We start from the raw sequence: 26,560 nt of genomic DNA, 5'->3' as shown, positions 1-26,560 counted from the left end.
CGTTTCTCAACTCCACGTACTGTTTGCTTCCCCTACGGAGTATCTGAAGGAGCCCTGGTGGTGCGAATGGTTAAATACTCGGCTGCTAACCGCAAGGTTGGCAGTTCAAACCCACCAGCCACTCTGCAGGAGAAGGATGTCGCAATCTGCTTCCAGCCTTGGAAACCCTACAGGGCAGTTCTACTCTGTTCTACGTGGTTGCTGAGTTAAAAAGGACTGGACAGCACCTAACAGCAGCAAAGGCAACACAGTATCTAAAAAAGCACAGGCTGAAAGGTGCTTTTACCCTTGAAAGGTGGAGCCCAACATCAGCCACCTCCCTCCACTAACGCCACCAACGCTGCGCCAACAGGAACTCACCCACTTGGGGTGAGCAAACTTTGGAAAAAAGCAGGCTTAGGGCCACTCCAAGGAGCCATGGTATGGCAATGGTTAAGCACTTGGCTGCTAACCAAAAAGTGGGTGGTTCAAACCCACCCAGAGGCTCTGTGGGAGAATGACCTGTTGATCTGCTCCTGTAAAGATTACAGCCTAGAAAACCCTATGGGGCAGTTCTATTCTGTCACATGGCGTCGCTATGAGACAGAGCCAACTCCACAGCACACAAAAGACCACTCCCCTGATACTGTGTGTGCACATGTGCATGCACTCGAGAGAGAATGACAAAGAGAAAGTCAAAGAAACCAAGAGTGTCTACAGCCACCAGTGGCCCGCAGAACACTGGCGTGTGGAAGGAAACGTTCTCTGTCTGCAGTATGCACTCTGGCCGCCACCAGCCACACCTGCCTGCTGTGCATTTGAAATTTACCAAGTGCTAGTGAGCAGCTACATTTGTCATTTCATGTTGTTTAAATTCATTTAAACGTACACAGCTGCGTGTGGCTAGGGGCTACCCTGGTGGACAGAAGAGGGTGGACGCACACAAGTCTATTCAACATGGAGCTGAGATTATGGAAGAAGGGACACTTCTGACCTTTTAGTCTCTACATTCTGCATTATTGAAACTGTACGACAAAGAGAACTGATCCTCATTAGTCATGGATTCCGTATTCGAGAGCCCCCGTTTGCAGCATTTTTTTTTTTTTTGGGCGGTCATTTGCAGACAGGAGCAGAACGAGCACCCTCAGCAAACGTTTCCAGTGAGAGTGAACAAGGCTGTTTCCACAGTGCCTGCTAGTTCAGTGCTGGCGGGAACTTTACAGACCACAATTACTGTGAATAATGAGAATCGACTGTGCTCTTTCTACATCATAGACAAACAATTAAATCTATACATGTTTCCCATGTGAAAGTTTATCAGGCAAAGAGTGAAAGGTCCCCTTCTTCTAGCCCCTGAACTTGGTGATATAACTCCATGGGACACCAGCTCCAGGCCACACTGTGGGCTCAGAGCTGGGGACACATCAGGAAAGGGGACAGGCATGGTCACGCCATCATGGGACTTACAGTCAAGAGAAGCTCACACACCTGGGAAACTACGGTGAAACCTGTGAGAGCCAGAACTTGACGGTACTGCCTCATTTTTTGGGTCTCGCAAGTTTTTCGTTACCACTTTTCTAACCTCTCTATTGGTGAAAAATATTTGAGTTTTCCTTCTCTGCCAGGTTTCTGACTTACACACGTCAGGCTTTCGCAGGTTTTACTTACTAAAACCCACTGGACTACACACTTTAGACCTCGTGTATGCGAATTCTATTGTGGTTTTTTTTTCTTTTTAAAAAAGGGAATTACTCTAGAGACCTGTTAACAGCTTTCAGGTGGCCTTCTCCTCCCTCCCCCCCCCCCACCTTTTCCATGCACGTCTAATACACGCTTTTTAAAAGGGGCTGGGGGAGCCAGCCTGCTGTTTTCACCTGGGAACATGTCCTCCTTCCTAAAACCCTGGCTCCTCTCCCCAGCCTCTGACGGCGCCTGCACAGTGGTTCTCAGTTCATACGCCCCCACGGCTGCAAATACCACTGACAGGCAAGAACGTTCACATTCAGATCTGCGGCCTAGCCTTCTTCCCAGCTCCCCTCCAACCATCTCCTCCAAATTTCCACTTGGCCAACAAACAGGCATCGCACACGCCATGTGGCCAAAGCAGAAGTACTGACACCCACCCCCAAGCCTGTTCTGCCCCTCAGCCCTCCGTGTGTCCGAACCTAGCACCAATCACTCCACCCTGAGTCTAGGTACCGCCCCACATGCCTCTCCTGCCCGCCTGAGAACCACACACACACACACACACACACAAGCACACGCACTCACCCTGGCACTACGGTGCCAGCTCCAAACCAAAATGCCCAAACCTGCTACTGCCTACCACCTCCAGTTCCACTCTGACCCCTACAATCCACCGCCTAACTCCACTGGCCAACGTGGCTCCCTCCACTTCTGACCCCACAGCTCTCCCAGTAAGGCCCACACCTCCCTGTCCTTGTGTTTGGACTTCTCTCCCTCCGCCCTCCTTTCCTGAGCCACATGGCAGCCTTTACTCTTCTCAAATCCTTTGCTCTTTTCAAATGAGCTGGGCTGAGCTGGGGCCTCAGTGCCTGCTGTGCTTTCTTCTCAGACTGCTTGCCCGTGGCGGCCTCCTCCTAGCACACAATCCCCTGCACAGAGAGGTGGCAGCCTCTCTCAGCCCACCTCTCCTCACTCTCCCTCATCACTCCATTCTATTTTTTCCTCACTGAAAGCACCTTACTTGTTTAGTGACAGTTGGCTATGTCCCTCCACTTGGATGTTGCTAAGGCAAGGACTCGGGCTGTCTTGCTTGCTGTGTGATCCCCGGGGCCTAGAGCCATGCCTGGCACCTGGGGCCTTCAGGTATGCCCTGATTCCTTCTAAAGGCTGCCCGCTGGGGCTCAATGGGTGGTGTTGGCCCAGCTCATGTAACCACCTCCCGAGAGCCAGACGTTTAGGCTGTGGCCAATAAGCCGTGTTATTTCAGTGAAAAAGGAAAGAAAGAAGGAAAACTGTCGGTAATGGGAACACAAAAAGCAGTCACGAAGGTGGACACGGGCAGCTCCCAGCCATGAATGGTACAGCAGGAGGCCACTCTAGCCAGGACATGCTACTTATTAACACAGAACCATGGGTTTCTTAGCCCGACACAGCTTCCCACTCCGCCCCCTAACTTCCCACACTCTGATTCCAGGCACACCAAGTAAAGCATTCAAGAAGTTAAATCAATCAGTTACTATCACCACAAAACTCTCTGACCCGAAAAGGTAGTGAAAACAAGGCACTAAAGACACCAAGCAACTGGACGGACAAGAATGGAGGTGGATGTATGCTTTGAGAGGCTCGGACTAAGGACGAAAAACCCCACCTTCTCGCCTAGACTTCCCTGTTTGAGAACCGGTAACCCTGGCCATGCCAGAGCCCTGCATACCTGCATCTCCAATGAGCCCCGGCTCCATCTCCATGCCTTCCTGCTGCTGGTAGAAGTTTTCATAGAAGTTCTGGGCTGGCGGGATGGGGGGCATCATTCCAGAATGCGGGGAGTCTCCAGGGCCGTAGGGCATCATGGGAGGGCCGCCGGGCCCCATGGGTGGGCCAGGGTTCATGCCAGGGCCCATCGGCATGTCGGGGTGCATGTCTGGGTGCATGTCTGGGTGCATGTCCGGATGCATGTCGGGGTGCATGTCTGGGTGCATCGGTCCCCCCATTGGCCCTGGGGGTCCCATGTTGGGCCCAGGGCCCATAGGCCCTGGAGGTCCGCCGGGTCCAGGGAACCTAGGTGGAAGAGGAATGGGTGACTGTGAGGAGGGTAGGGAGGAAAGGTGGAGGCCACCTGCCCAGGAGGCACAGAACGCTCCAAACCTAAGTTGAAGGCTCAGCAGCCCAATGCTCCAGCCCAAGGCTTGAATGGCTTTGGAGGGAGCGGGGACCGCGCCCTAGCCAGGCCCTCCCCCGACAGCCCCAAGCACAGGGAGGAGTTTGATGGAGCCCCCAAACAGCCCCATGGGCCTGGCTTTGGGCCAGGGCACTCACCTCACACCCAACTTCTCGGCCAGCTGCCCTGTGGGCCGGACCACAATCTCAAACAAGGAGGGAATCTTTTTGTTGTACATGTCTTGCTGCTGCTGCAGCTGCTGAGGGGACAGAGGCTCATGCACAGACATGGGCATCTGCGGGGGCCCGGGCGGCGGGGGTGGAGGTGGGGGAGGGGGTGGGGGGCCACCCTGCATGGGCCTGCCATTGGGAGAGGTCGGGGCTGGGGGGCCAGGCGGGCGAGGGGGGGTAGGTAGGAGGCCCACACCGGGCGGTGGTTTGGGCAGGGGGTTGATGCCCTGCTTCTTCAGTTCCTCAACTTCCTTCTCGTCCTCGGCACCTGCTTCCGCGTCGTCAGCCAGCATCTGCGGGGACAGAGGGCACAAGGGGAGTAAGTCTCTCACAAGCTGACGGCACCACTGCCCTCCTTAGAAAAAAAAAGGCCCCTTGCTAGCACATCGTTGAACCTAAGGGTGGTCTTGGGGACCCTGACACAGATCCCTTAGTGGACCCTAATTTGGGAGCTCTGAGGTGTCACACTGTAGCCTTGGCACTGCTCACAGGAGATAAAACTTTTCTGGCTCCTCTGCCCCAGGGTGGCGGTGGCAGGAGGAGGACCCCTCTAGGAGGAGCCCGAATGGGGGATGGGGCTCCCCCTAGAACCAAATGGCCAGGCTTAGAGCAGGAAGGTGTCAGGCCACTCACAGCTTCTCTCCCCACCCCTACAGCATGAGCAGTATCACCTGAGGGTCAGAGAAGATGGGGGGTTCTGGAGGGGTGGAAAAAGGACAAGCAGAAAACCATGTGTGGTCTTCGGCACAGGGAGACCTGCTGACTGGAAGCCACGTCTTAATATGAGTCTGTGACGGGCTGAGAAGCAGCACTGAGAGCAGTCGGCCGGGGCCAGCCCAGCATCTCCCGAAGGCACATAGCTGTCCTCAGGGTGAAGACACCATTCGTGGGACTGCTGGTCTGCTGCCCTCACCACAGTCTGCTCACTTCCCTAGGGCAAGTTAGCCCTGTAGAAGGCTCCTCTCCAAGTGTCAGCCTCCAGGGCAGGGCCTCAGAGGAACTCCTTCACTGCCCTGGCCCAGGTGTCACCAGCACCTGCCCTAGGGGCCCGACTGCCCGTGCTCCTCACTGCTGCACCTCTTGCCAAAGGCAGCACCTGGCACACACTGAGAGCACACGTGTTGGGTGGATGAGCGAGAGAAGCAGTTGCCTGCTTCTCCCTTTGCATTCCGGTCCCCAGAGGGCATCTCGTCGATACCCAGAGAGCAGCGGCGGCGCTGGAGGTGAAGGAGCTGGCCGCTCCCCAGTCACTTTCCCTAGAGGGCCTCCTGTGCTCTGCCAGCTCCCCAAGGTCCTCCTCCCCCAACACCTTTAGTTACCCCAGCGTGGTACTGGGGCGCCCACCCCACCTCCCTGGCAGGGTCTGAGGAACCACCATCCCTTGCTGCACCCCAGTCATGAGTCTGGAACCACAGCTGTCATGGTGTTCCCCACACCGCCTCCTGCGCTACCCACGGACCCTCCATTCACCTGTCGGGCTCCAGCCCCTCCCTCCTCTCATCCCCACGCCCAACACTGGCCTGGGGTTGTTGCCCGGCCCCCTCAACAGCTCATTGCCCACTTCTGTCCCATCTCTCTTTGCACTCCAGCAGGGTAGGCAGTCCTCCTGTCACAAAGATGACCATGCCCCCATGGCTAAATCCTTTCGATGGCGCCTCACTGCCCGCAGGGGAAAGGCAAAGGTAACAGGGTCATACCTCATTATACACGAACAAGCTTGACCACAATCTTCTTCTCTCCACCCTCACCTCCATGGCGCCCTCCTTGGTCCAGCCTCTGGCCCCTCGCACCCCCAGCTGTCACCCAACACACCCCGTTCCTCTCCCCCACATCCTGGTGCCCCTTCTTGTCTGCATGCAGGGGGTCCTGCCCTCTTGTGCCCATTTGGGGCTGCAGAACATGCCGTACTTGTCCCAAAACTCAGCACAGCGCACTGACAATCCGGCCAGCGCCCCTCTTCTCCAGTGACCAAGACTGTACTGATCTTTTCACAGGCGTTTGTGTAATACTCAACACACAGAATAAAAAAAACACCCACTGCCATCAAGTCGATTTCAACTCACAGCGACCCTGCAGCACAGAGTAGAACTCCCTGAGTCTGCACGTGGCGCCTAAGCTTCCCAGCCTCACCCTGGTCGGGGCTCCCGTCTCCCCTCCCAGGCTTGGCACCTCATGCTCCGCTCCCCCATCCCATGCGGACCCCACACGTCCTGAAGAAGATTCCATCTCTGGATGTACACTGCCTCCCTGTTCTCATCTCTTCATTCATCTGCAGTCTCCCTGGGCCACAAACGCCACCTTGAAGGCAGGGGTGGAATCTCACTTGTCTTTGTTGCTCCAAAGCCCAGAACGTTTTCATTTAAAATACATAAAAGGAGCCAATATTCCTTTCAGAAGAAAGGGTGTGCTGTCCCTGCAGCTCTGACCCCTGGTCCAGACACCTCACACTGTCCCCAGCCTTTCAGCCAGCAAGGACAGCAGCCCAATTTCCAGGCCCTTCCCGTCAGACGAGAGCAGTCAGCAATCCTGCCTCATTCACAGGACTGGTCCTGACGTGCTGAGGGGGTTCCAGAAATCAGAGTCACCCTCTCAGAATCTCAAGGGACAGGACTGTCACACTGGCAGAAATGCAAAGGTCTGTGGCCAAGCCTGGAAGAGCGAAGTACCAACAGGCCAGCACTCACTGCACAAATAAACAAACCCAAGTCAACTGGTTAAAAATTCTACATTTTTCCCAAAACTGGGAACAACCCAAATGTCCTTCAACTGATGACTGGACAAACAAAGATACATCGATGTGTCTACAGTAATGGAAAAGTATGGGTCTATGTTTGTTCATCTACAGTAATAGAAGAGTGCCCAGCAACAAATACCAATGAACCACTAATGCTTGCCACGAGAGTGCATCTCAAATACACCAAGGCGGGTGAAAAAAAGCCAGGCTCAAAGGCACCCCCTCTACACACACACCCCGCCATATGCATATGTATTTTTAAAGGCTTTCCACACTGTAGAAGCCCACTGATAGAATACTCTTCAGAAAGCAAAACTAAAGGGACAGAAAACAGGTCAGTGGTTGCCAGAGGTTGAGGGGGAGGAAAGCGCAGAAGAGTTTTTGAGGTGATAGGATGGATTTTCTTTATCTGATGGTGAGGTGATTATACGACTCTGCATTTGTCAAAACTCATAGAACAATAGAGGCAAGACTTCACTAGATACATATCATACCTCCATAACCCTGACTAGGAGTCTCTGGGTGGTATAAATGATTAACTCACTTAGCTGTGGTGCCATGGATCCCTTCTACATAGCCTCTCTCACCTACAAAATGACTGGGTGGGATTATGCAAATAAGGTACTTGTGGCCCACGCAGGGGACTGGATAGCTTGCTAACAATGCAAATAAGGTGGCATGAAACTCCTGCTGGGGTGGAACCATGCAAATACAGTGTATGGAACCCTAACGAGGGGATTAGTATTGCCATCCTGCTAGGCTTAAAGCAGAGACGATCCCAAAGCAGAGAGGGGACCTTACTACGAGCAACAAAGAAAAGCAGGGAGTGGGGCACGTCCGTTGGACCCGGGGTCCCTGTGCTGAGAACCTCCTATACCCAGAGAAAACAGTAATGCCAGAGATGGTGCAAGACAATGAGAAGCTGTGGCAGACGGATGGTGGCAGCAGACCCAGAACATTAACATGAGATGGCATGGCGGAGTGGGGTGCCTCTAGGCAATTACTGGCAGAGCTGAAGAGCTTTGTAACCCTTGCCCTATGAGCAGGGCAGAGGCAAGGCCAAGAGGCCTGCCCGCAGGCACAGCTGAGATGATGATGTCCTGATTGAATAACTGTATCCTGAGTCATTCCTGATCCTGAATTATAGCCCATTACTTCCCTAATAAAAACCCCCTAATCGTGAGTATGGTCTGTGAGTTCTGTGTGGCCACTGCAATGAATTACTGAACCCAGCAGAGAAGTAGAGAGTGCTGTAGGAGGGACGGCTGGGGTCAGAATTGGTAAAAAAAGCTTAGAGGGTGGAGGTATGTTTGACCACCACTTCACAGGAATCAGCCTTGGGCTGATGTCAATCTTGACTCTCCTCTCCCCTGAAGTTAAAAGACCTCTAACTCCACTTCACCATTTTGCACTAACCAAAAGGCTGGCGGTTTGAATCCACCCAGAAGCACTTCAGAAGGCACGCCTGGGGTCTAATTCCAAAAATTCAACCACTGAAAACGCTATGGGGCACCAACCTACTCTGAAACACATGGAGTTGCCATGAGTTGGAATCAACTCAATGGCAATTGGAAAAAACCTGGAAATCTGACTCCAAAAAACGAGGTGTCGCTGAAGTGTTTGAGTAAAGGGCCATAACGCATACAACTTACTACTCTTGAATGGTTCAAGAAAAGATCCACATATGCGTATATATATAAACAGAGACCAAATGCTAAAGCAAATAGAGTTAAACACAAGTAACAAATGAATCTGGGTGAAGGGAAGTCTGTATTGCTCTTGCTGCTCACTCCAGGTAAGGTCAATACTCATCCCAAAGGCAGGCACATTTTCACATCTGGACTGAATGGCTAGAAATAGAGGTTTCTGGACAGACAGAAGTGTTACCGACAAGTGGGAAAGTCAAGTCGAATAAAACAGCACAGACATTTCGGGAGAGAATGGCTTAAAGGCCTAACCCTAAGTGGCACCACAGCCAGGACCCAAAGCTGCCTGGGAGACCCAGGTCTCTAGCTCTGGTCAACCACACCAAACACTTTCTGGGCCATGACTTCATCTAGGTCCTTCCCTTTCTGTGGCAATTAAAAGAACAACCTCCTAGAGGGTCATGTGAGGAACTCTGACAGCAGTGGGTAAGGACTCAGCTGCTAACCAAAAGGTTGACGGTTCGAACCCACCAGCCACTCCGCAGGAGAGAGATGTGGCAGTCTGCTTCCATAAAGATGTACAGCCTTGGAAACCCTACAGGGCAGATGACTCTGTCCTACATGGTCACTATGAGTTGGAATCAACTCAACAGCAATAGCGCTAGAGGGTCATTTAAGTTTTACTTTTTGACCACCCAGAGTTGATTCTGCTGTAGCTATTCCAGGTTCAGGACTAACTTCTAATCTATTGGAGCTTGACTTTAGGTAGGGAATGGTACGGATGCCTTTAAAACGTCTGTGGCCAGAAGTTGAAATGTGCTGCCCTCTTTGCTTTGGGTTTTCCTCACAGCCTAGAGCTGTGTCGTTAAGTACGAGGGCCGCTGGCCACCTGGCTACTGAGCACCTGAAATGTGTCTAGTTCGAATGGAGATGGGCTGCAGGTATAAAACAAGCACCGGATTTCAAAAACTTAGTGCAAAAAAAGAATATATCTTAATAATGTTTTCACATTTATTGCTTGTCGAGATAATATTTGGACATACCGGGAGAAATGACATACGTTGCTAAAACTTATTCCACCTGTTTCTTTTTACTCTTCATTGTTTAATGCAGCTACTAGAAAATTTTACACGGACTCTATGGCTTGCGTTGTGTACCTATCGGACTGCGTCTTGAGCACAAATGCTGAGCCACCAGCAGGGGGCAGGCCTCAGTCAGATATCGTGTTCTTCAAATGAGAAACGAGGCGAGTCATTAGTCTTCCCACTGGTTACACTGCAAAATGACCCACAGACTCTAGGTAATTTTTTATTACAAAACCCTAAACCTAGGGAAGCAGGCTCCCCAAAGGGGCTGGCAAAGATGAGAACTTTGCCAGTGATGAGTGGATGCCGTCTCACTTTTGCTTGTACAGGACTTCCCCTGGGCCGCTTCACACAGCACCTACCACCGTTTAAACACGCCAATCAATGAGGAATGGATTCTGGAAGCTGGCTGATGTCCTGAGGGACTTGACCTTTGCCATCCAGAAAAACAGCCCATCTCCTAAAATGTTTTCAGAACTAGAAATTCTAAACAAGTAAGCCTTCATTTAAAAGAAGACCTGTTCTCTCACCCCATTTGCACCTCAGGAAGCACGCACAGGAACTGGGGACCCCCAAAGTCCTAAGCCTGACTCCTAGGGGAGAACAACAGACAACAGGATGAGTTTCAAGTGCTACCTGGTGAGCAAGAGGGTGCTGACGTCTCATCCCTGGAAGTCCCCCTTCCTACAACTCTCTACTTCCCTGTACTTCCTCAACTGCCTAAGAGAGTCTGTCAGTCTATCGTACTGTGCTGCGCTGCTGGAAGCTATGCGCCAGCATTTCAAATACCAGCAGGGTCACCCAGAATAAAACAGACCAGGAAGAAGGACCTGGTGATCTGGAAAAATCAGCCAAGGAAGAGCCTTTGATTCACTTCAGAATACTGTCTAATACAGTGCTGGAAGATGAGCCCCCAATGTTAGAAGACATTTAAAATACACGGCAGCCGCATCAAGCATATCTACGATCATAAAGATGGTGCAGGACCAGGCTATGCTTCGTTCTGTTGTACATGGGGTCACCGTGACTCGGAGCCGACTCGACGGCAGCTAACAACTCTCAAGTTTTGTGAAGAAACACTTGATGTTTCCATCAAAATAGAATCATCCCAAGTCTCCCTTCTTTTTTTGCATATCACAGGGCTCTCTAATCGATGAATGAGAAGTCACAGATGTGTTCGAAGACACACTAAGTAACATTCCTTTTATACAGCTGCCCCTTTACCCCCAAGAGGAGCCCTGGTGGCACAGTGGTTAAATGCTCGGCTGTTGGCCAAAAGGTCAGCAGTTCAAACCCATCAGTGGCTCCGTGGGAGAAAGATGTGGCAGTCTGCTTCTATTAAGATTACAGCCTTGGATGCCCTATGGGGCAGTTCTACTTTGTCCTATAGGGTCACCAAGAGTCAGAATTGACTTAACAACTAAAAACAGCTGTAGCTTGCCCTGGCTGGAGGTTAAGACACATGCGGGACCACCTCATTCATGTCCCCCTGAAGGAAACAATGTGGTTCCCATTTCCTCCTTAAAATGGCCCAGCTTGGGACTGATGCAGCTGGGAATTCTGACCCCGGCCCCAAGAGTGCCCAGTCGGTGAGAGGCGACTCCCCCGGCTCCCACTGGCTGACTCCCACTGGCCGGGGACCCGCCGCCTGACTCCAAAGCGGGCGCTCACCTTATCCAAGAGCTCCCTGGTCTCCTCAGTCAGCGGGTCGTGGGAGAACATGCAGTCGTCGCCGTTGATGCAGTTCCCAGTCGTGTGGTACAACTTACATGGGAAATCACGTTCACGGCAAGTCAAGGTAAACGCTTCACCTTGTGGAACCCACCCGAGCGCAGAAGGCAATCCCTTTTGTTCTGGAAGCAAAGAAATGGGAACTTAGCGAGGTGAGGTGCCTTGCTCAAAGTGGCACAGCAGGCAGGTGGCACATCCAAGGTCAGCCCCGGATCTCAACACATGCGCTCCCGAGCTGCTCCTGCCCTGCCATGGTGGCCCTGGGGCCGGGTCCCTGGATCCTCAGGGGGAAAGGGGAAGTTAGGCAACTCGTCCCAGCCTACACAGCCAGTTGGAAAAAGCTCAGAAAGCCAACAGGCGAGTCTCAAGAGCGTATGTAAGAGAGACTACATAGCGTGTGTGTGCCTCAACGTTCTCAACTGCAAAATGGGAATAGCAGCCCCACTTACACGGCAGGTGTGAGGGGTAAGTGAGGTGGAGACTCACAGGGCCTGGGACAGAAAGGCCAGTGAGGTCAGCTGTCATCCACTAACGAGAAGCCCTACCCCTCGACCAGGCCTGAAGCGGGCTACAACAAAGGATATCATGCATGTAGGGGCAGTTTTCAGCTCGGGCGCAGAACCCAGTGATGTAAAACTTGCACAGTTCTCGCTTCTTTGGTAGTTCAATATCGTGGCTAAAATTGCAGTGGTCGCCCTGGAAAAGAAGAGATGAGAAGGTAACGCAGCAGCACGGTGAGCCCTAACAACGCTGTCACCACAGAAAAACATTCCCTCAGGAAAGGGGAGGGACAAGCAGGGCTGCCTGGGGAAGGGGCCCAGGTGGGGTAGGCTCACAGGCTTTCAACCTCATTCCCCTCCAGCCTTGAAGCTTCTGACTCCCGACTTCCAGAACAGCTGTGCTTTCTCTCAGGCCTCGGCCTCCCTCGCCATTCCCAAACCTCTCAGCTCTATCCCACTGCCTTCAACTCCTTTCTCCCTCTGCTCTTTTATCTTTCACTTTCTTGCTCTCTCCCCTTTTACTACTCTCCATAGTGCTTTGCGTTGTTAACTACGTGGCAGCCAGTGCTGGTCCCCTACCCAGTATTCAATCCTATGCTTTTTAAAAGAATTCCAATTTTATTTGGGGGAAAATGTATCCAGCTAAAAATACTCCATTTCCCAGCCTCTCTCACAGTTCTATCAGTGAGATGTTAGCAAAAGTCCCTGGGGAGGATAATATTTTCCAAATAAAAAGACCCCTTCACCTGTATTTGTTCCTCCTAGCCCATGGTTGTGATGCCTAGAGGCACAGCAGTCATCATGCAACCATGAGGACAAAAGCTGCATGTTTAAAGACGGCAGAACAGAAGGCAGGAAGCAGCCCGGGTTCCCAGGTGCCCTATGAGTGAAGCCGCCCTTACCCATGTGCACCGCCCTTCCACGAAGTACTTGCAGATGACTTTGCCTTTCTTGTCTGACTGCTGGTGGGGCTTGTCATGGTCGCTCCTTCTGTAGCTCCCACCGCCATCCTGTTGGGGACACAGAGCCTGGGTGAAAGGGGAACTCAAGAGAAGGTAGGGGGAGACAGAGTAGAGAAGGGGTGAGTGGACAGACTGATAGGAGAACTTGGTGGATGGGGGTGGGTGTTCACTTGACAGGAGTGTCTCCATGTGATGTGGGTGTTTACAAACAGGATGTCGCCAATGCCAAGGCTCGCATAAGGCTAGAGCCCGGCGTTATGGTGTCGGCGCTCTGATGGAAAAAGCTCTGGCGCTGGGAGGTGCTGGCAACTGAAGGTTTGCGTTCAGCATCAATACCCAGGAGGGTGTATGCGATTTCCTCTAAACGCTCCAGGCCCTACTGGGTGAGCCGCCCAGAGCCTTTCTAAACACGGAGACTCATTTTCAGGAACTGCCAAGGCTGCCAGAGATGTGTTTAAAAACAGAGGGTCTCACCAGCAGCGGCTCCCCTGTGGAAGATGATTAATGCTGATCATTTCTATGGGGAATGGCTGACAGGAGCCAGGAGACAGGATCTGACTCACAGGACCACTCATTAAAAAAAAACACCAGAGGCTGAGAATGGTTGCACAACTCAAAGAATGTAATCAATGCCGCTGAACTGCCACTTTCAGAAGCTGGAAATGGTGTATGGCCTGCTGTGTGTACATTCTCAGCAACAAATATATTATTTAAAAAAAAAAAGTATTGAGAAAATTCTGTCAGAATAATCAAACTTTTATAGTGCTTTTAATTCATATTAATAAAGAAAAATTTTCAACTATTAAAATAAATTAAAAAACACCCAAGACGGGGCCTTGGCCAAGAATGTCACATCAGGGGGAGACCGGACTCACGCCCATGTCATCATCGTAGAAGTCCTCATCATCGTTCATTCCGCCCTTGTTCATTCCTCCGCGGCTCCCTCCACGACCACGGCCCCGACCCATTCCTTTCCCTCGGCATCGGGAACCCCGGCCTCGGCCTCGACTTAAACCTGCGGAGGGGAGAGGCAGCGTTAGCCCACAGGCCCTCGCCTGGACCCAAGACCCACAGCTGCTGAAAGCAGCACCCGCCAAGTGGGTTGCCTCCCGGACCCCTGCCCACCTCGTCCTCGGCCATCCTTGGACCGACGGTACTGGTTCAGCTCCTTGGAATAGTCATCGTAATCGTCGTCACCCATCGGCTCCTCACTTTCTCCATACTGGAATTCCAGAGGGAAGGACAAACACAGCAGAGAAGTGTCATTAGGCAACACAAACACTGTCCCTAACCGGATCCAATACACACTCTGCCCCTTCCTCTGTTTCTATACTCAGGATGCCCTAACTAGAGAGGAGAGGGCAGGTGACCAACCACAGGGACTCCTGCCTGTGACCCCACTTCACCCACCACCATACCCGAGTGTGGGAGTCCTCATCCCCCCTGCGGTCTTCACTCCTAACACCCCCACCCCACTGGGCAGACCACCTGCAGCACCTCATCCCTCCTGGACAACTGTGCACCTGCAGAAAGAAGGTAGGCTCGTCCAGTACTGACAGGCAGGGACAAAACGGTGACGATGGTATGCATGTGCGTGTGCACGTGTGTGGGGGGAGTAAGCGAACATGCACAGACCGTAAGGACATAAAATGTTTCCAGAGGACATTTAGCAAACTCCAGGGACAGGAACTGAATTGCCAGGGGGAAAAGCGGTGGAAGAAAGACTATTTTCTCTGTCCACCCTAATGCACCTTTTCAGTTTTTCTATCCCTAGATAATAAACGACCCTTTTAAAAACAAGGAGCACACGCCACTCAATGCGTTCTTTCCATCAAAATGCTCACAGTCCTACCACCTCTGTCTTACAGGTGCCCCTATGGTGCGTACAGCCCAGCAAGCCCACCAATTGCCCCGCCAGGGCTAGAGAAACCTTACTTCCATCTCCTCCTCATAGAAGTCCTCCTCATCTTCTGGGTGGTCTCCTCCCAAGGAGCCTCGGCCCCTGCCTCGGCCACCCCGGCCCATGCCTCGGCCTCGAGACCCTCCACGGCTTCCTCGGCCCCTGTAGCCCCTGCCACGGCCTCGGCTGCCTGCAGGGAGATTCAGACAGGTGAGCAGAAACGGAAGTGGACCCACCATCAAGACATAAGTTAACTAAGGCTTGTCCCTACGGTCAATCACTGTTCTCCTCCTCCAGGGAGTCTTCCCAGCCCCCTGGCAGACTGATGGCACCCTGGATGCACGCCTCCCAGGGTCAGCCTACTCAGCCCTGAGCCACCAGAGCTGTAGCCCCCAGCCATATGTGGCTCCTGATCACAGGACATGTGGCTGGTTCAAACTGAGAGACGCTCCAAGTGGACAACACACACCGGATTTCAAAGACTTAGTACAAAAGAGAAAGAATACAGCTCATTAATATAACAAGTTTATATGAATTTTTTTTCCAGCTGCCGTCAAGTAGAAGCCTATTCATGACAACTGTCTTAGTTATTATAATCACTTGCATACAGGTTAGGATTTACGACATTTATTTTTGAGGAACACAATTCAATCCATAATGTTCTACCCTTTGGCCCCCAAAAATTCATGTCCTTTTTGCCATATGCAAAACACATTAACCCCATCACATCATCCCAAAAGTCTTCAATCAACTCTAAGTCCAAAACCTCTTCTTCTGAAGGATCTAAATCAAATACGGGTAAGACATTAGGTGTATTCCGTCTTGGGGCTGTGAACTTGTGAAATCTAGATTACGAGTTATCTGTTTCCAAAGTACTACGGTGGAATAGGTACAAGGTAGACATCTCCATTACGAATGGGAGAAATGAGAGGGAAAGAAGGGGTAAAAGACACCAAGCAAGTCCCAAACCCAGCAGAACAGTTTATACTAGCTCTCAAACCTTGAAAATAATCCCCTGCTCTTTGGGACCATGTAGGCAATGGCCCTACCTTGAGACTCTGGGTGGAGACCCCTTGGCTTCACTATTGCCTTCCAGGCCCACTGGGATGGCAACTCTGCTCCCTCGGCTTTGGGCAGCACCATTCTCCTAATCCATCTGGGTGACAACCCCACCAGGCCCCTTTCTTCTTCCCCTTGGGCATGGCAGCCTCACCCCCTCAGCTTTGGGCAGAGGTCTCACTCCCCAGGCACACCTTAACAGCAGTCCCACACTACGGAATCAAGTTGGTGAAGATTCCACTCTTTGAAACCTAGGAGATCCAGGAGACTGTGGCCCTACCCTTTGAAACCCCAGAAGCCATGACCCCACCATTTGAGACTGAGAACATCCTGCTTCCTGTGATCCTTCCAACCTCTGAGCTGATCCAGGGATGATTCTTTCAGTGGCGTTCTTTCAGAGGCTAGCGCCACCAGGGGAAGGGCCACCAAGGCAGTGGCGTCACTAGGGTTGGTGTCACCCACCACCCAGTGCAGTAACTTGTCACAGCCCCTGCCACTGTCAGTTACTAGGATTAGTGTCACTTAGTGTGGTAACTTGCCACCACCACAACCACCCCACTTCCAGTCAGGATGTGGGCAGCCAGGCAAGGCATTTGCCATTGGGCAAAGAAGAGGGTCTCTGGCTCGGCCAATGAGAGAGAGGTGGGGCCATGATGAGCTGTGGGGGCAGGGCTGCACAAGCGCTTTGGGTGGGGTGCTTCCAGCTGGCCCTAACACCCCTGGGTGGGAAGGGTGATACCATGAGTTACCACACTGTGTTGCACCAACCCTAGTGATGTCACTGGGTTCTCTTCTTTTCTGGGAGAACTAAAGATGTAGCTCCTTTGCCCTGTTTCCTGCCTGTAGAATTTCAAGATGCAGACAGAGAGCATTCTCCTTTCATTTTCATTCTTTCTCTGTCCCCTTCAGTCTAAACTGATAGGTTTCCTGCTGTGGTAGCTGGTTAGATCCATCAGTCACAGGCCTAACTCATCCCTTTAACAAAAGTTTGTGCAGCCACGTCCTTGGTGAAAATTCTAGGACATGTATCCTTAGTTTAACAGAATTTTCCCAATCTTTGTAAGTTTTGTTTTCATTTTACACAGTTCATTTTTAAATCTATTTATTTTCTCTCATATTTTACTATTAAGTGGCAAGGAGAAACCATGCGGCCCTTTCAAGATCTTGCTTAGAAGTCTCCTCAGCTAAATATCCAAGTTTATCACTTGCAAGTTCTACCTTCCAGCAAACATCTGAACATAGTTCAGATGAGTTCTTTGCCACTGCATAAAAAGTACTGACCTTCCTCCATTGCCCAATCACATGTTCATCATTCTCTTTTAAAGCCTCACCGGAAGCACACTTCACATCTGCATTTCTAGAACATTCTGTTGCTGGCACCACGTGTATCCTCTAATACTTCCTTCTGAGCCCTCACCAGAATTGTCTTTGATGTTCCTAATTCTACCAACAGTCTTTTCAAGGAAATCTAGCCTTCTACTATTCTAAAACCAAACCCAGTGCCATCGAGTCGATTCCAACTCGTAGCGACCCTATAGAACAGGGCAGACTGCCCCATAGTGTCCAAGTAGCACCTGGTGGATTCAAAATGCCAACCCTTTGGTTAGCAGCCGTAGCACTTAACCACTACACCACCAGGGTCAGGCACCTTAAAACTCTTCCAGCCTCCACCAATCATTACCCATTCCAAAACTGCTTCCACATTCTAGGTGTCTGTCAGAGCAGCAGCCCACTCTCAGTACCAAGTTCCAGCTTAGTTATCTAGTGCTGCTTTAAGGGAAATACCACAAGTGGGTGGAATTAACAGGTATTTATTTTCTCACAGTTTAGGAAACCAGAAGTCTGAATTCAGGATGCCAGCTCTAGGGGAAGGCTTTCTCTGTCGGCTCTGGAAGAACGTCCTTGTTTCTTTGAGCTTCTGCTACTGAGAGAACTTCATGTGGCTTGGCATCTCTAGTCCTCCATTTCCGCTTCTTTTGCATGCTTGTTTAATCTCTCAAAAGAGACTGACTTAAATTACACCCTACACTAACCCTGTGTTGTTAACATAACAAAGATAACCCATTTCCAAATGGGATCATAACCACAGGCATAGAGATCAGGATTTATAGCACGTGTTTTTGGGGGACACAATTCAATCCATAACAGTGTCCCCATGTGTGTCAGAGTAGAACTGAGCTCCACAGGGATTCATGGCTGATTTTTCAAAAGCAAATCACCAGGCCTCTCTTCTGAGGTGCCTCTGTGTGGACTTTACCCTTCAGTCTTTCAGTGAGTAGCCTAGTACTTAACCATTTCCACCACCCACATATGTTAGTATAAACACATTTACACTTACTACATACTGACATAACAAGATTCTGATTAGGTTAAATAAAATGTTGTTACAGTTAATTTCACCTGTTTCCTTTTACTTTTTTTTAATGTGCTTACTAGAAAATTTAAAATCGCGTGGTAGTGTGTGCTGTGTTTTCACTGGACAGCGCTAGTCTTAGAAGCTCCCCAAGAGTGAATACTGTCCAAGAAAGGCTGCTGAAAGAAAGACTGAATGCCCACCAAAACAAGCTGGGCCTTGGGCAGGAAATCACAAGTTGCCACAGTAGAACTACTGAGCTGGAAGGTTCCAGAAGCCCCCTGGGGCCAGGACATCTTTCTGGCTGGAGATGGTTCTAAGAAGTCAGGCTGGGTTGCCCTCTGTCACCCCCCTCCCCCACTGTCCTCCTAACTGCCACAGGTCAAGGTTCAGAGGCGTGGCAGTCACACCTTGTCAGGTGATGGGAGCTGGGCAGATGGCGGTAGGGGCTGAGGGTCAGGCAGCCAGTTGTGTCACCCTGGCCCATCCCTTCTCTCTCCTCATAGCTAAACAGTAACAACCTATTGGGTAACAACCCCATTGTTGTTGGGTGATGTCAGTCAATTCTGACTCATAGGGGTCCCATGTGACAGAGTAGATTTGGCCCATGGGGTTTTCTAGGCTGTAATCTTTAAGGATTACCAGATCTTTCTCCCACGGAGCTGCTGGGTAGGCTCAAATCACTGATCTTTTGGGTAGCAGCCAAGTGCTTAACAATTTCGCCACCAAGGCTCCTTGAACCAGGGTTAACCAAAAAACCAAACCCACTGCCATCAAGTCGATTCCGACCCATAGTGACCCTACAGGACAGAGAAGAACTGCACCATAGAGTTTCCAAGGAGCGTCTGCCAACTTCTTGGTTAGCAGCCATGGCACTTAACCACCACACCACCAGGGTTTCCGAACCAGGGTTAGAGGGGTATTAAAGATCAGACCAAAATGAGGCTTTCTCCTAGACTTAATGAGAAGGCTCAAAAGAGGTCAAAAGAAAATGTGCATCTTGTACGATATAAGGTGATGAATAAACCAAAAACCAAACCAAACCCACTGCTGTTGCATCGATTTCAATTCATATATGTAGGTGCGATTCTTATACCCATGACCAGGAAGTAAATTAAAAAAAAAACCAAAAAACCCTTCGGCAGCCACACTAGCTTCTCTCTGACCCTCACACTGGCCTGGTTCTGCCTCAGCCTCAGCACAGGACCCTCTTCCCACCGTCCACAGGTCCCCCCGTGCCATGTGTGTGCAGCTCCCCGCCCTCCTTCACAGCCCTCCTCTCAATCCTGCATGATGCCATGTCTCTCCCACTGGGCTTAAGGCTGCTGCTACACCCCAGCCCGCACACAGGGCCTGGCGAAGGCCCTTCTTGTCTAAAGAGGCCCCTTGGGCCTGGCTCAATGCTCTGGCACGCCACCACAGGGGCTCACCTCGGCCCCGGCCGCTGCCCTCCTTGGCGCGCCGGTACTGGTTCAGCTCTTTGGTGAAGTCGTCATAGTCCTCCTTGCCCAGGTCCTCCTCCTCGTCCCCTTCGTACTCCCCATACTGCTCGTTCTCATAGTCCTCGTACATGCCGTAGCCCTTGCTGTCCATCTTGGAGTAGGATTTCTTGGGCAGCGATGTGGGGTGCGATGAGGGATACTGCTGGTGGGACTGCCAAGCCCAGAGAGAAATGCAGGAGAAGGGCTGAGCCAACCGCCCTCCCAGTCTGGACCACCAAGGCCCCTAACACTCCCTGATAGGACATCTTTCTGTGCCAGTCTGCTGTCCTCTGGGTCACAACACCAGTCCCCTGTCCCTCTGGGCACCACATCTCCCCTGAGGGGCTGGGGGCAGTAGGAGGTGCTCAGATGGTTCTGTTATTCGGAAAGAGCCACAGTTTGAAAGAAAACTGAAAATACAGGCCCCACAATCCCTGAAGAACTATGGGGAAAGGAAGGGGCCATTTCTCAGAGATCTACAACAAGCAGAATTGGAGAGAGGGCCCAGCAGGCTCTAGGGAGGCTCCTTAGTCAAAATTTTCCTGGGTCCTTGAAATTCAACTGATGGCCTACTAGGTAACCAAACTAGAAAGCTATTTCAAATGATGCCTTCCAAAGTATGCTGGTGCCAAGTGGTGCTGGGTGAAGATAGGCAGATAGATGATAGAAAGGTTGGTCAGATAGATAGAAAAACAGACAAAAAATCACTTGCCAGCGAGTCGACCTCAATTCATGGCGACCCCATGTGTGTCAGTGTAGAACTGTGCTCCATGGGGTTTTCAATGGCTGATTTTTTGGAAGTAGATTGCCAGGCCTTTCTTTCAAGGCACCTCCGGGTGGACCTGAACTACCAACCATTAGGTTAGTGGCCAAGGGCATTAACCATCTGCACTACCCAGGGCTCCCAGACAGACGGACACACACACACATACACAAGTACTTCTCCAGATCTCAAATCCCTCAATCCCTAGTTCATAATCTAAATGTGCTGTGTTCCCCCCACTTCCTGTGGTGTACCAAGGCCCCGGCAGATTTGAGGCCTGAAGCTACATCAGTAAAACAATCTCAACTAGTATATCTCATAACAAGTAATCCACTATGATGAATGAGGCCGAGTCACGGGATACCTGGGACAGCTTTGAAGAATTGCTAACTTGAAAACATCTCTTACTGAAACTTGGAAATACAAGTTGATTTTTTTTTTCTTTCGGCTTTTACTGGGGCAAGGAAAAAACGGTATACAAACCGAACAAAGCACTGAAATTTAGGCTCTAGCTTGGAGATCAACTGGGAGAAATATTTAACTTCTCACTACATGACACTTGAAATAACTTACTCCCATAATCATTTCATGGTTTTGCCAAGTTTCCACAAAAGGCCATTTCTGAACAGTGGAAAAAGGGTCAGCTCTGACATGGGCAAGTCAGCATCTTTCTCCAGGACATACTGAGTCTTGCCACAGCCACGGGGAAGAGGCAGCAGAGACAGGGATTAAGAGCATAGTTTATGGAGACTAGGTTTCTGCCTGGGTTTGAATCCCAGCTCCTCCGCTTGAGAGCTGTGCAACCTGGCTGACATTTCCTAAGCCTCAGTTTCCTGACCTGTAAAATGGGGATAAGAACAATACCTAACCTCACCACATTATGTGAGAAACTCCACGTCAAGTACCATGCAAGAATACCCAACATGAGTGACGTAAGGGAGACACAAAAGGACAGTGTATGCATGATCCCACTTACAAGTATGGAGAACAGGTAGATACATACGTAGAGACCGAAGTTCATTAGTGGTTACCAGGGGTGAGTGGAAGAGGGAGAGGGATTTACTGCTTAGAGAGTACTGAATTCCTGTTAAAGATGACAGAAAAATCTAGAAAGGACTGTCACTGTGGTTGCACAACATGGGGAATTAATGGCACTGAACTGTACATATAAAAATGGTTGAAATGGCACGTTTGGTCATAAATCCATTTCACCACAGTGGGGCGGGGGGAAGCCTAGCCTGTAATAAGTGCTCAATAAACTCACCGGCGCGTATGGGGGGCTGTACTCCCTGTATTTCCGGTGCCCCTTTTCACTGGGGCTGAAGTCCGAGTCATCTGAGAAGTCAGAGAAGTCATCGCTGGAGGAGGCGTGGCGCTGGAACGACAGGGCAAGCGGACTTGGTGATTCCGCTGCAGGCCAGCAAGGCCTCAGCCCTGGGACAAACAATGCTGGAACGTGCCAGAAGAGCCCTGGGCTCTACCTAAGACACCTCACCTAGGGGCATCTGGTGGCAACAAGGCATGAGCTGTCATCTCCTTTTTTTTTTAAAAAAAAAAAAAAAGGTCTTTACTCAACTTGGGGAAGGAAAATACATTACTGAGTGCCTACTGGGGCTGAAAAGACAGCTCAGTGCCTGCGGCTCTCTGCAGTCAGGCACCAACCCTCCACACCTACTTTGTGCTTGGATTTCCTCCTCTTCTTTGACCGCCTCTTCTCCTTCTCCCGCTCTTTCTTCCGCTTCCGCTTCAGCCGCCGGTGGGCCTTTTCCTCGTCTGAATCGCTGTGGTGCTTCTCCCCTTTCTCTTTCCGGCTCCTCTCTGGCCCTCCAGAGGTGTCCTGGGTCTCCTCGGCCCCATCATCCTCAAGTTCGCCTTCTTCCAACTCACCATCTTCCCTACAAACCAACCCCAGAGCCAATGTAAGCATGGGGTCTGAGAGGAACAGCTAATGGCTTTAGTGTGGCCCATGCTGGTAGGAGTGGAGGCTGAGAGCGGTCACACCCCTAGAGGCCATGCGTCCCGTCCCTTGTCCTCCCCCCAAGGGACTGTGTTCAACTGGGCTGAACTGCTAACACCAGGACAAATCTAGCCTGTACTTCCCACAGGGTCCACAGGACTAGTGTTCTTAGGAGAGAAAAGCAGAGGTTCTGTGGTCAAATGAGTTTAGGAAATCCCTGTCTTTGGAACTTGTCATGCTTAACACTACCACGAAGTCCCAAGAAATCTTGCAGCCAAGAAGCCCGCCGAGCTCCACTTCGGAGCGCTGTTAAAACTCACTGGCCCACAGAGGTGTCTTCTCCCAAGGAACCCCAAGGAGAATCCCTCACAGGGAGGGCACAGGGGAGCACGGGGCTTGGGGTCACCTGCTCAGCCCCAGTTGCTGGAAACACCTGCGAACTAGGTGTCACTCTACCTGGGGGCTTGGGTGGGGGAGCTGTAGACAGTGAGTGGAGTGAGCTTTGGTTCAGATCTAGGGGTGTCCCTCAGATTCCTGACCAGCCCCCACCACCAGAGACTCTAACTGGTGGGCCTCAACGGTGGCTGCAAAGGCAGAAAATACTTTACAAAACCCCATTGAGAACACTGGTGAACAGGACCCCAGGTTCCCAGGGTGGACCCACCCAGTCAGCTGCACTCCACTGGGTGGGAGAAAAGGAGCAGGGGTGTGGGCGGGGTGTGGGGGGGGTGGGGACAGGGCCCGCCTCGTCCCCTCTTGGTCCTCACGTGACTTCACCACCGAAGTATCACCCACGCCTCAGCTGCTACCACACCTCACCTGCTGCCGACCCTCCTCTCTCTCCTGCTCCCCCCGGCTGGCCTCACCTCCCATCTCCCCATCCTATGGCTTTCCCGACTTTGTCCGCTCCCCTCCGTCATTCCAACCCCAGTACTTCAAAAAATTAAAGTGCTCTCTGAACGTGATCAGCTCTGCAAACAGAAGATTCTACACATCTAGCTGGTGGGGTGGGGTGGGGTGGGGCGGGATGGGGGTGATGAAGGTTCATAAGGGAGCCACTGGATAAAGAACCAAGCTACTGAGCCAAACCCACAGACACAGTTGTCACAAGTACAGGAGCTGGTTAAAAAACAAAATTTCCAAAGTCTTTCATGAATGACCATGGAAAGGTTTTTGGGCAAGAGTATAAAAATTCCTCCTGTTACAATTAATCAGGACACAGAAAGACAAGGGGGAGAAAGTAAAGAGTGACACAGTGAACTTGGGGTCCAAAAGGCTAACCAGAGAGAGAACTGGCCAAAGCAGAAGCGCCGTCACTGCTCAGGTGGGGCTGAGGTCAGCCCGGGATAACAAGCTAATTAGGCAAGCCTGTCCCCACAGCCCCCAAAGGTTCTAAGGGGCTCTCTGGAAAAACAAGCCCCAACAACCCCTCCAGAACCCTCCACACTCCTTCCCTCTGCCTCCACGCCGCTCCCCCAATGTCAAGGAGCCCTTGGAGGAGGGCTTTTCTATTAGCGCTCACTCCCAATTCAAAGGGAATGATCCCAGCTTAAACCCAAGGAGCTTGGCCCCCCGGACACCCCAGGCAGAGGTCAAAGGCAGCTTTCAAGACACAAAATGCTGGACACGAAACTCTTTTCTGATGTTTAACAGGAAACAAGGAGAGGACACTGAGTTGTGCCTGATGCAGCTTCCTGGGCAGAAGGGCTGGGAGCGGGGGAGAAGCTAGCTAGCATTCTAGACAAGTTAGGCACCTCCCAGCATGGGTGTGGCCCCCCAAACAAGCGGGGAGCACGACTCCCACCAGAAGGAGGCACCACTGCCAGGGTTGCCTCGCCCCAATTCAAAGCGCCTCAGACTGGGGAAACCGGTTTCCTCCAGCTTGCCAACCCCAGCTCCAAGCTGTTATTCAGGGACGTGGAAGACTTTCCACTGCCACGGCCAACACTGGGAGAATGGTTACTGGGGCAAACCCAGTGGCAGTGCACCCCAATGGGAACACCACGGCAGCTGACTCACCGCACCTCACAGGAATGCTGGGAGGGAGAGCCAGACAGACAGACATCATGGTACTGGGAAGGCTCAGAAAAGGCCCCATGAAGACAAGCTGAGCAGCAACACACTCAACCATTCAGTGTGAAGGAAAAAGCTGAAAGGGGATCCAGAGCAGGGATGGAGGCAACATTGGGAAGAAAGTACACAAAACCCCTGAGCACAGCAGCTCCTCAAAAGGCAGGAATGCCCTGGCTCCCCAGAAAACGAGATTAAATAAAATAAAGCCCAGAGTGGCAATGGGCAGAAGGCCCAGCTGGAATCTGGAAAAGCCTGTCAGAGTTGGAAGGAGTACCGGAAAGGATCAGCCCGTGTGTTTCAGACATGAGGAACTTAAAGGGGAGGGGTCAAGGGACTTGGAGAGAGACAGCCAGGGGGTGACAGCAGCAAAAACCAGGAACTGCCTCATTCCCTGAATCCAAGACAGGAGATGTCTACAACTGTGGGAAACAGAAAGGGAACGGGGGACCACTCATCGTCTGCCTACTCAATGTCCCCGACTCTTCACTCTCCCACCCCGTCAAGCTAGAAGCCACTGTCAGCTCCAGTACGCAGACAGGGACACTGAAGTTGCAAAAGGTCTGGGGACCTCAGCATCAGTGCCCAAGCCCACAGGCTTCCTTCAGGCCACAAAGGTTTCTGTAGCACCTACTGGGTCCTGGTGCTTTGCCTCCACTCCCCGCCCCCCCCCCCCCCCCCCCCCGCCGCATCTTCCTTGTAGATCAAAGATGCAAATGACAGCAGCCACAGCCCACAAAGCCCTCTCCCTGATAAACACAGGTCAGGGCAGGTCGAAGGGACCAGAGCTGGGCGGGACCTTAAAACACCCCCTCAGCTACGCCTTCTCACTGGAAGCAACAGCAGGTGAATGTTTTACCCAAGGTCCACTGAGGCCTCCACCCTGACTGGATGCCCCACACTGGCCTAGGCCAAGGCACAGGCTGCTCCACATCTAATGTCTAGGAGCAGAGGGACAAGAGACTATCCGAAACCCCAAAAGCCTTAATCGTCAAGAATGATTCCAGAAGACCACCTTTCCATGCCAAAGGCCTCACCAAGGCAGGGAAGTCCAGCACACCACTCTGCCCCACAGACTGCTGGCCACAGAGGGACTCTCACCGTCAACGACATTAGCCGCCCCGAGTGTTTCAGGGCTCAGTGAGACTCAACTGCAGGACTCTTTACAAAACGGGTAATAAATGCTTGGAACTCTGTCTCCGTAGAGTTGGGGGAGACTGGGAAAGAAACAGGATTTCTTTTTTTTAATTGCTGGTGGTTTATGGAGGAGGAGAGATGGGACACTGGAAGGGATGGTGACACCTAACTTATCGCTGTGTGCCTTGAGGCCACCGGCCTCCCCAGGCTCCCAACTGCCTCAGAGCAGGAGCTGGGTCTGGGGTGCGCTCTGATGGCAATGGAGATGCCCTCCCAGCTGTATATCCTGCCTGGTTAAACCAGCTGCCGTTGAGTCAATTCTGGCTCATGGCAACCCCATGGGTGTCAGAGCAGAACTGCACTCCACAGGGTTTTCAACAGCTGTGGTCTCTTGAAAAATTGCCAGGCCTTTCTTCTGAGGTGCCTCTAGGTGGACTGGAACCTCCAACCTTTGTTAGCAGCTAAGTGCCATTTGCACCATCCAGGGACTCTGGTATAACCAAAAATAAACTGCTGCCATTGAGTCGATTCTGACTCACAGTGATCTCATGGGACAAAGTAAAACTCCCCCATAGTTTCCAAGACTGTAATCTTTATGAAAGCAGGCTGCCACATCTTTTTCCCGTGGAGCTGCTAGTGGGTTCAAACCTCTAACCTTTCAGTTAGCAACTGAGTGCTTAGCCACTGTGCAACCAGGGCTCCTTCCTGCATGTCTACTGGGGTCTTATTATTGCCGATAGACTCTGTTCAACAGAAAAAAAAAATAAACCATCTGGGACGGAGGGTAGAAACCCTGCGGGCCACCGGTACCACTGCACAACGGCAGTCTCTGCAAAACAGCAACAAGGTCTACGCGGAGCCACTTAACAGACTGCCAGCACAATCCGTGTCAGAGTGGGATTAAATACCGAGGGAGCACGCTTAATAGACTGTGACATAATCCCCCAAGAAAAGTGGGGGAAGCCCCATTGCGCTAATCTTTTAAATCTAGGCCTGCCAAGCCCTCTTGAGACAAGCAGGCAGAGAAAACCCTGCTGGGGTAGACTGCGCAGAGACTGCTTGATTTCAGGGCCTGCACCACCAGGGCCCTGGTACCTGCCTGAGCCATCAGGGCCAGGAAACCACCTCTTCT

At 51.6% G+C, this 26,560-nt stretch overlaps 1 protein-coding gene across 7 annotated transcripts in view; it reads right to left on the bottom strand.

The window, feature by feature from the left end:
• Nucleotides 1-26,560, bottom strand: part of ZC3H4 (zinc finger CCCH-type containing 4) — a 47,266-nt gene that overhangs the window by 5,620 nt on the left and 15,086 nt on the right. For all 7 annotated transcript variants that reach the window (XM_049900654.1, XM_049900653.1, XM_049900655.1 and 4 more), the window contains 11 exons: nt 21,940-22,159; nt 21,529-21,639; nt 19,451-19,673; nt 14,644-14,798; nt 13,834-13,930; nt 13,584-13,723; nt 12,649-12,756; nt 11,831-11,942; nt 11,187-11,296; nt 3,979-4,343; nt 3,377-3,720 (listed from right to left, as the gene is read on the bottom strand). In XM_049900654.1, the coding sequence (XP_049756611.1) occupies nt 3,377-3,720; nt 3,979-4,343; nt 11,187-11,296; nt 11,831-11,942; nt 12,649-12,756; nt 13,584-13,723; nt 13,834-13,930; nt 14,644-14,798; nt 19,451-19,673; nt 21,529-21,639; nt 21,940-22,159 (1,985 nt within the window). The remainder of the gene's footprint in view (nt 1-3,376; nt 3,721-3,978; nt 4,344-11,186; nt 11,297-11,830; nt 11,943-12,648; nt 12,757-13,583; nt 13,724-13,833; nt 13,931-14,643; nt 14,799-19,450; nt 19,674-21,528; nt 21,640-21,939; nt 22,160-26,560) is intronic.

This window comes from Elephas maximus, chromosome 11 (genome assembly GCF_024166365.1).
Source record: "Elephas maximus indicus isolate mEleMax1 chromosome 11, mEleMax1 primary haplotype, whole genome shotgun sequence".
NCBI lineage: Eukaryota > Metazoa > Chordata > Mammalia > Proboscidea > Elephantidae > Elephas > Elephas maximus.
This window is presented reverse-complemented; position numbering and strand designations above follow the sequence as displayed.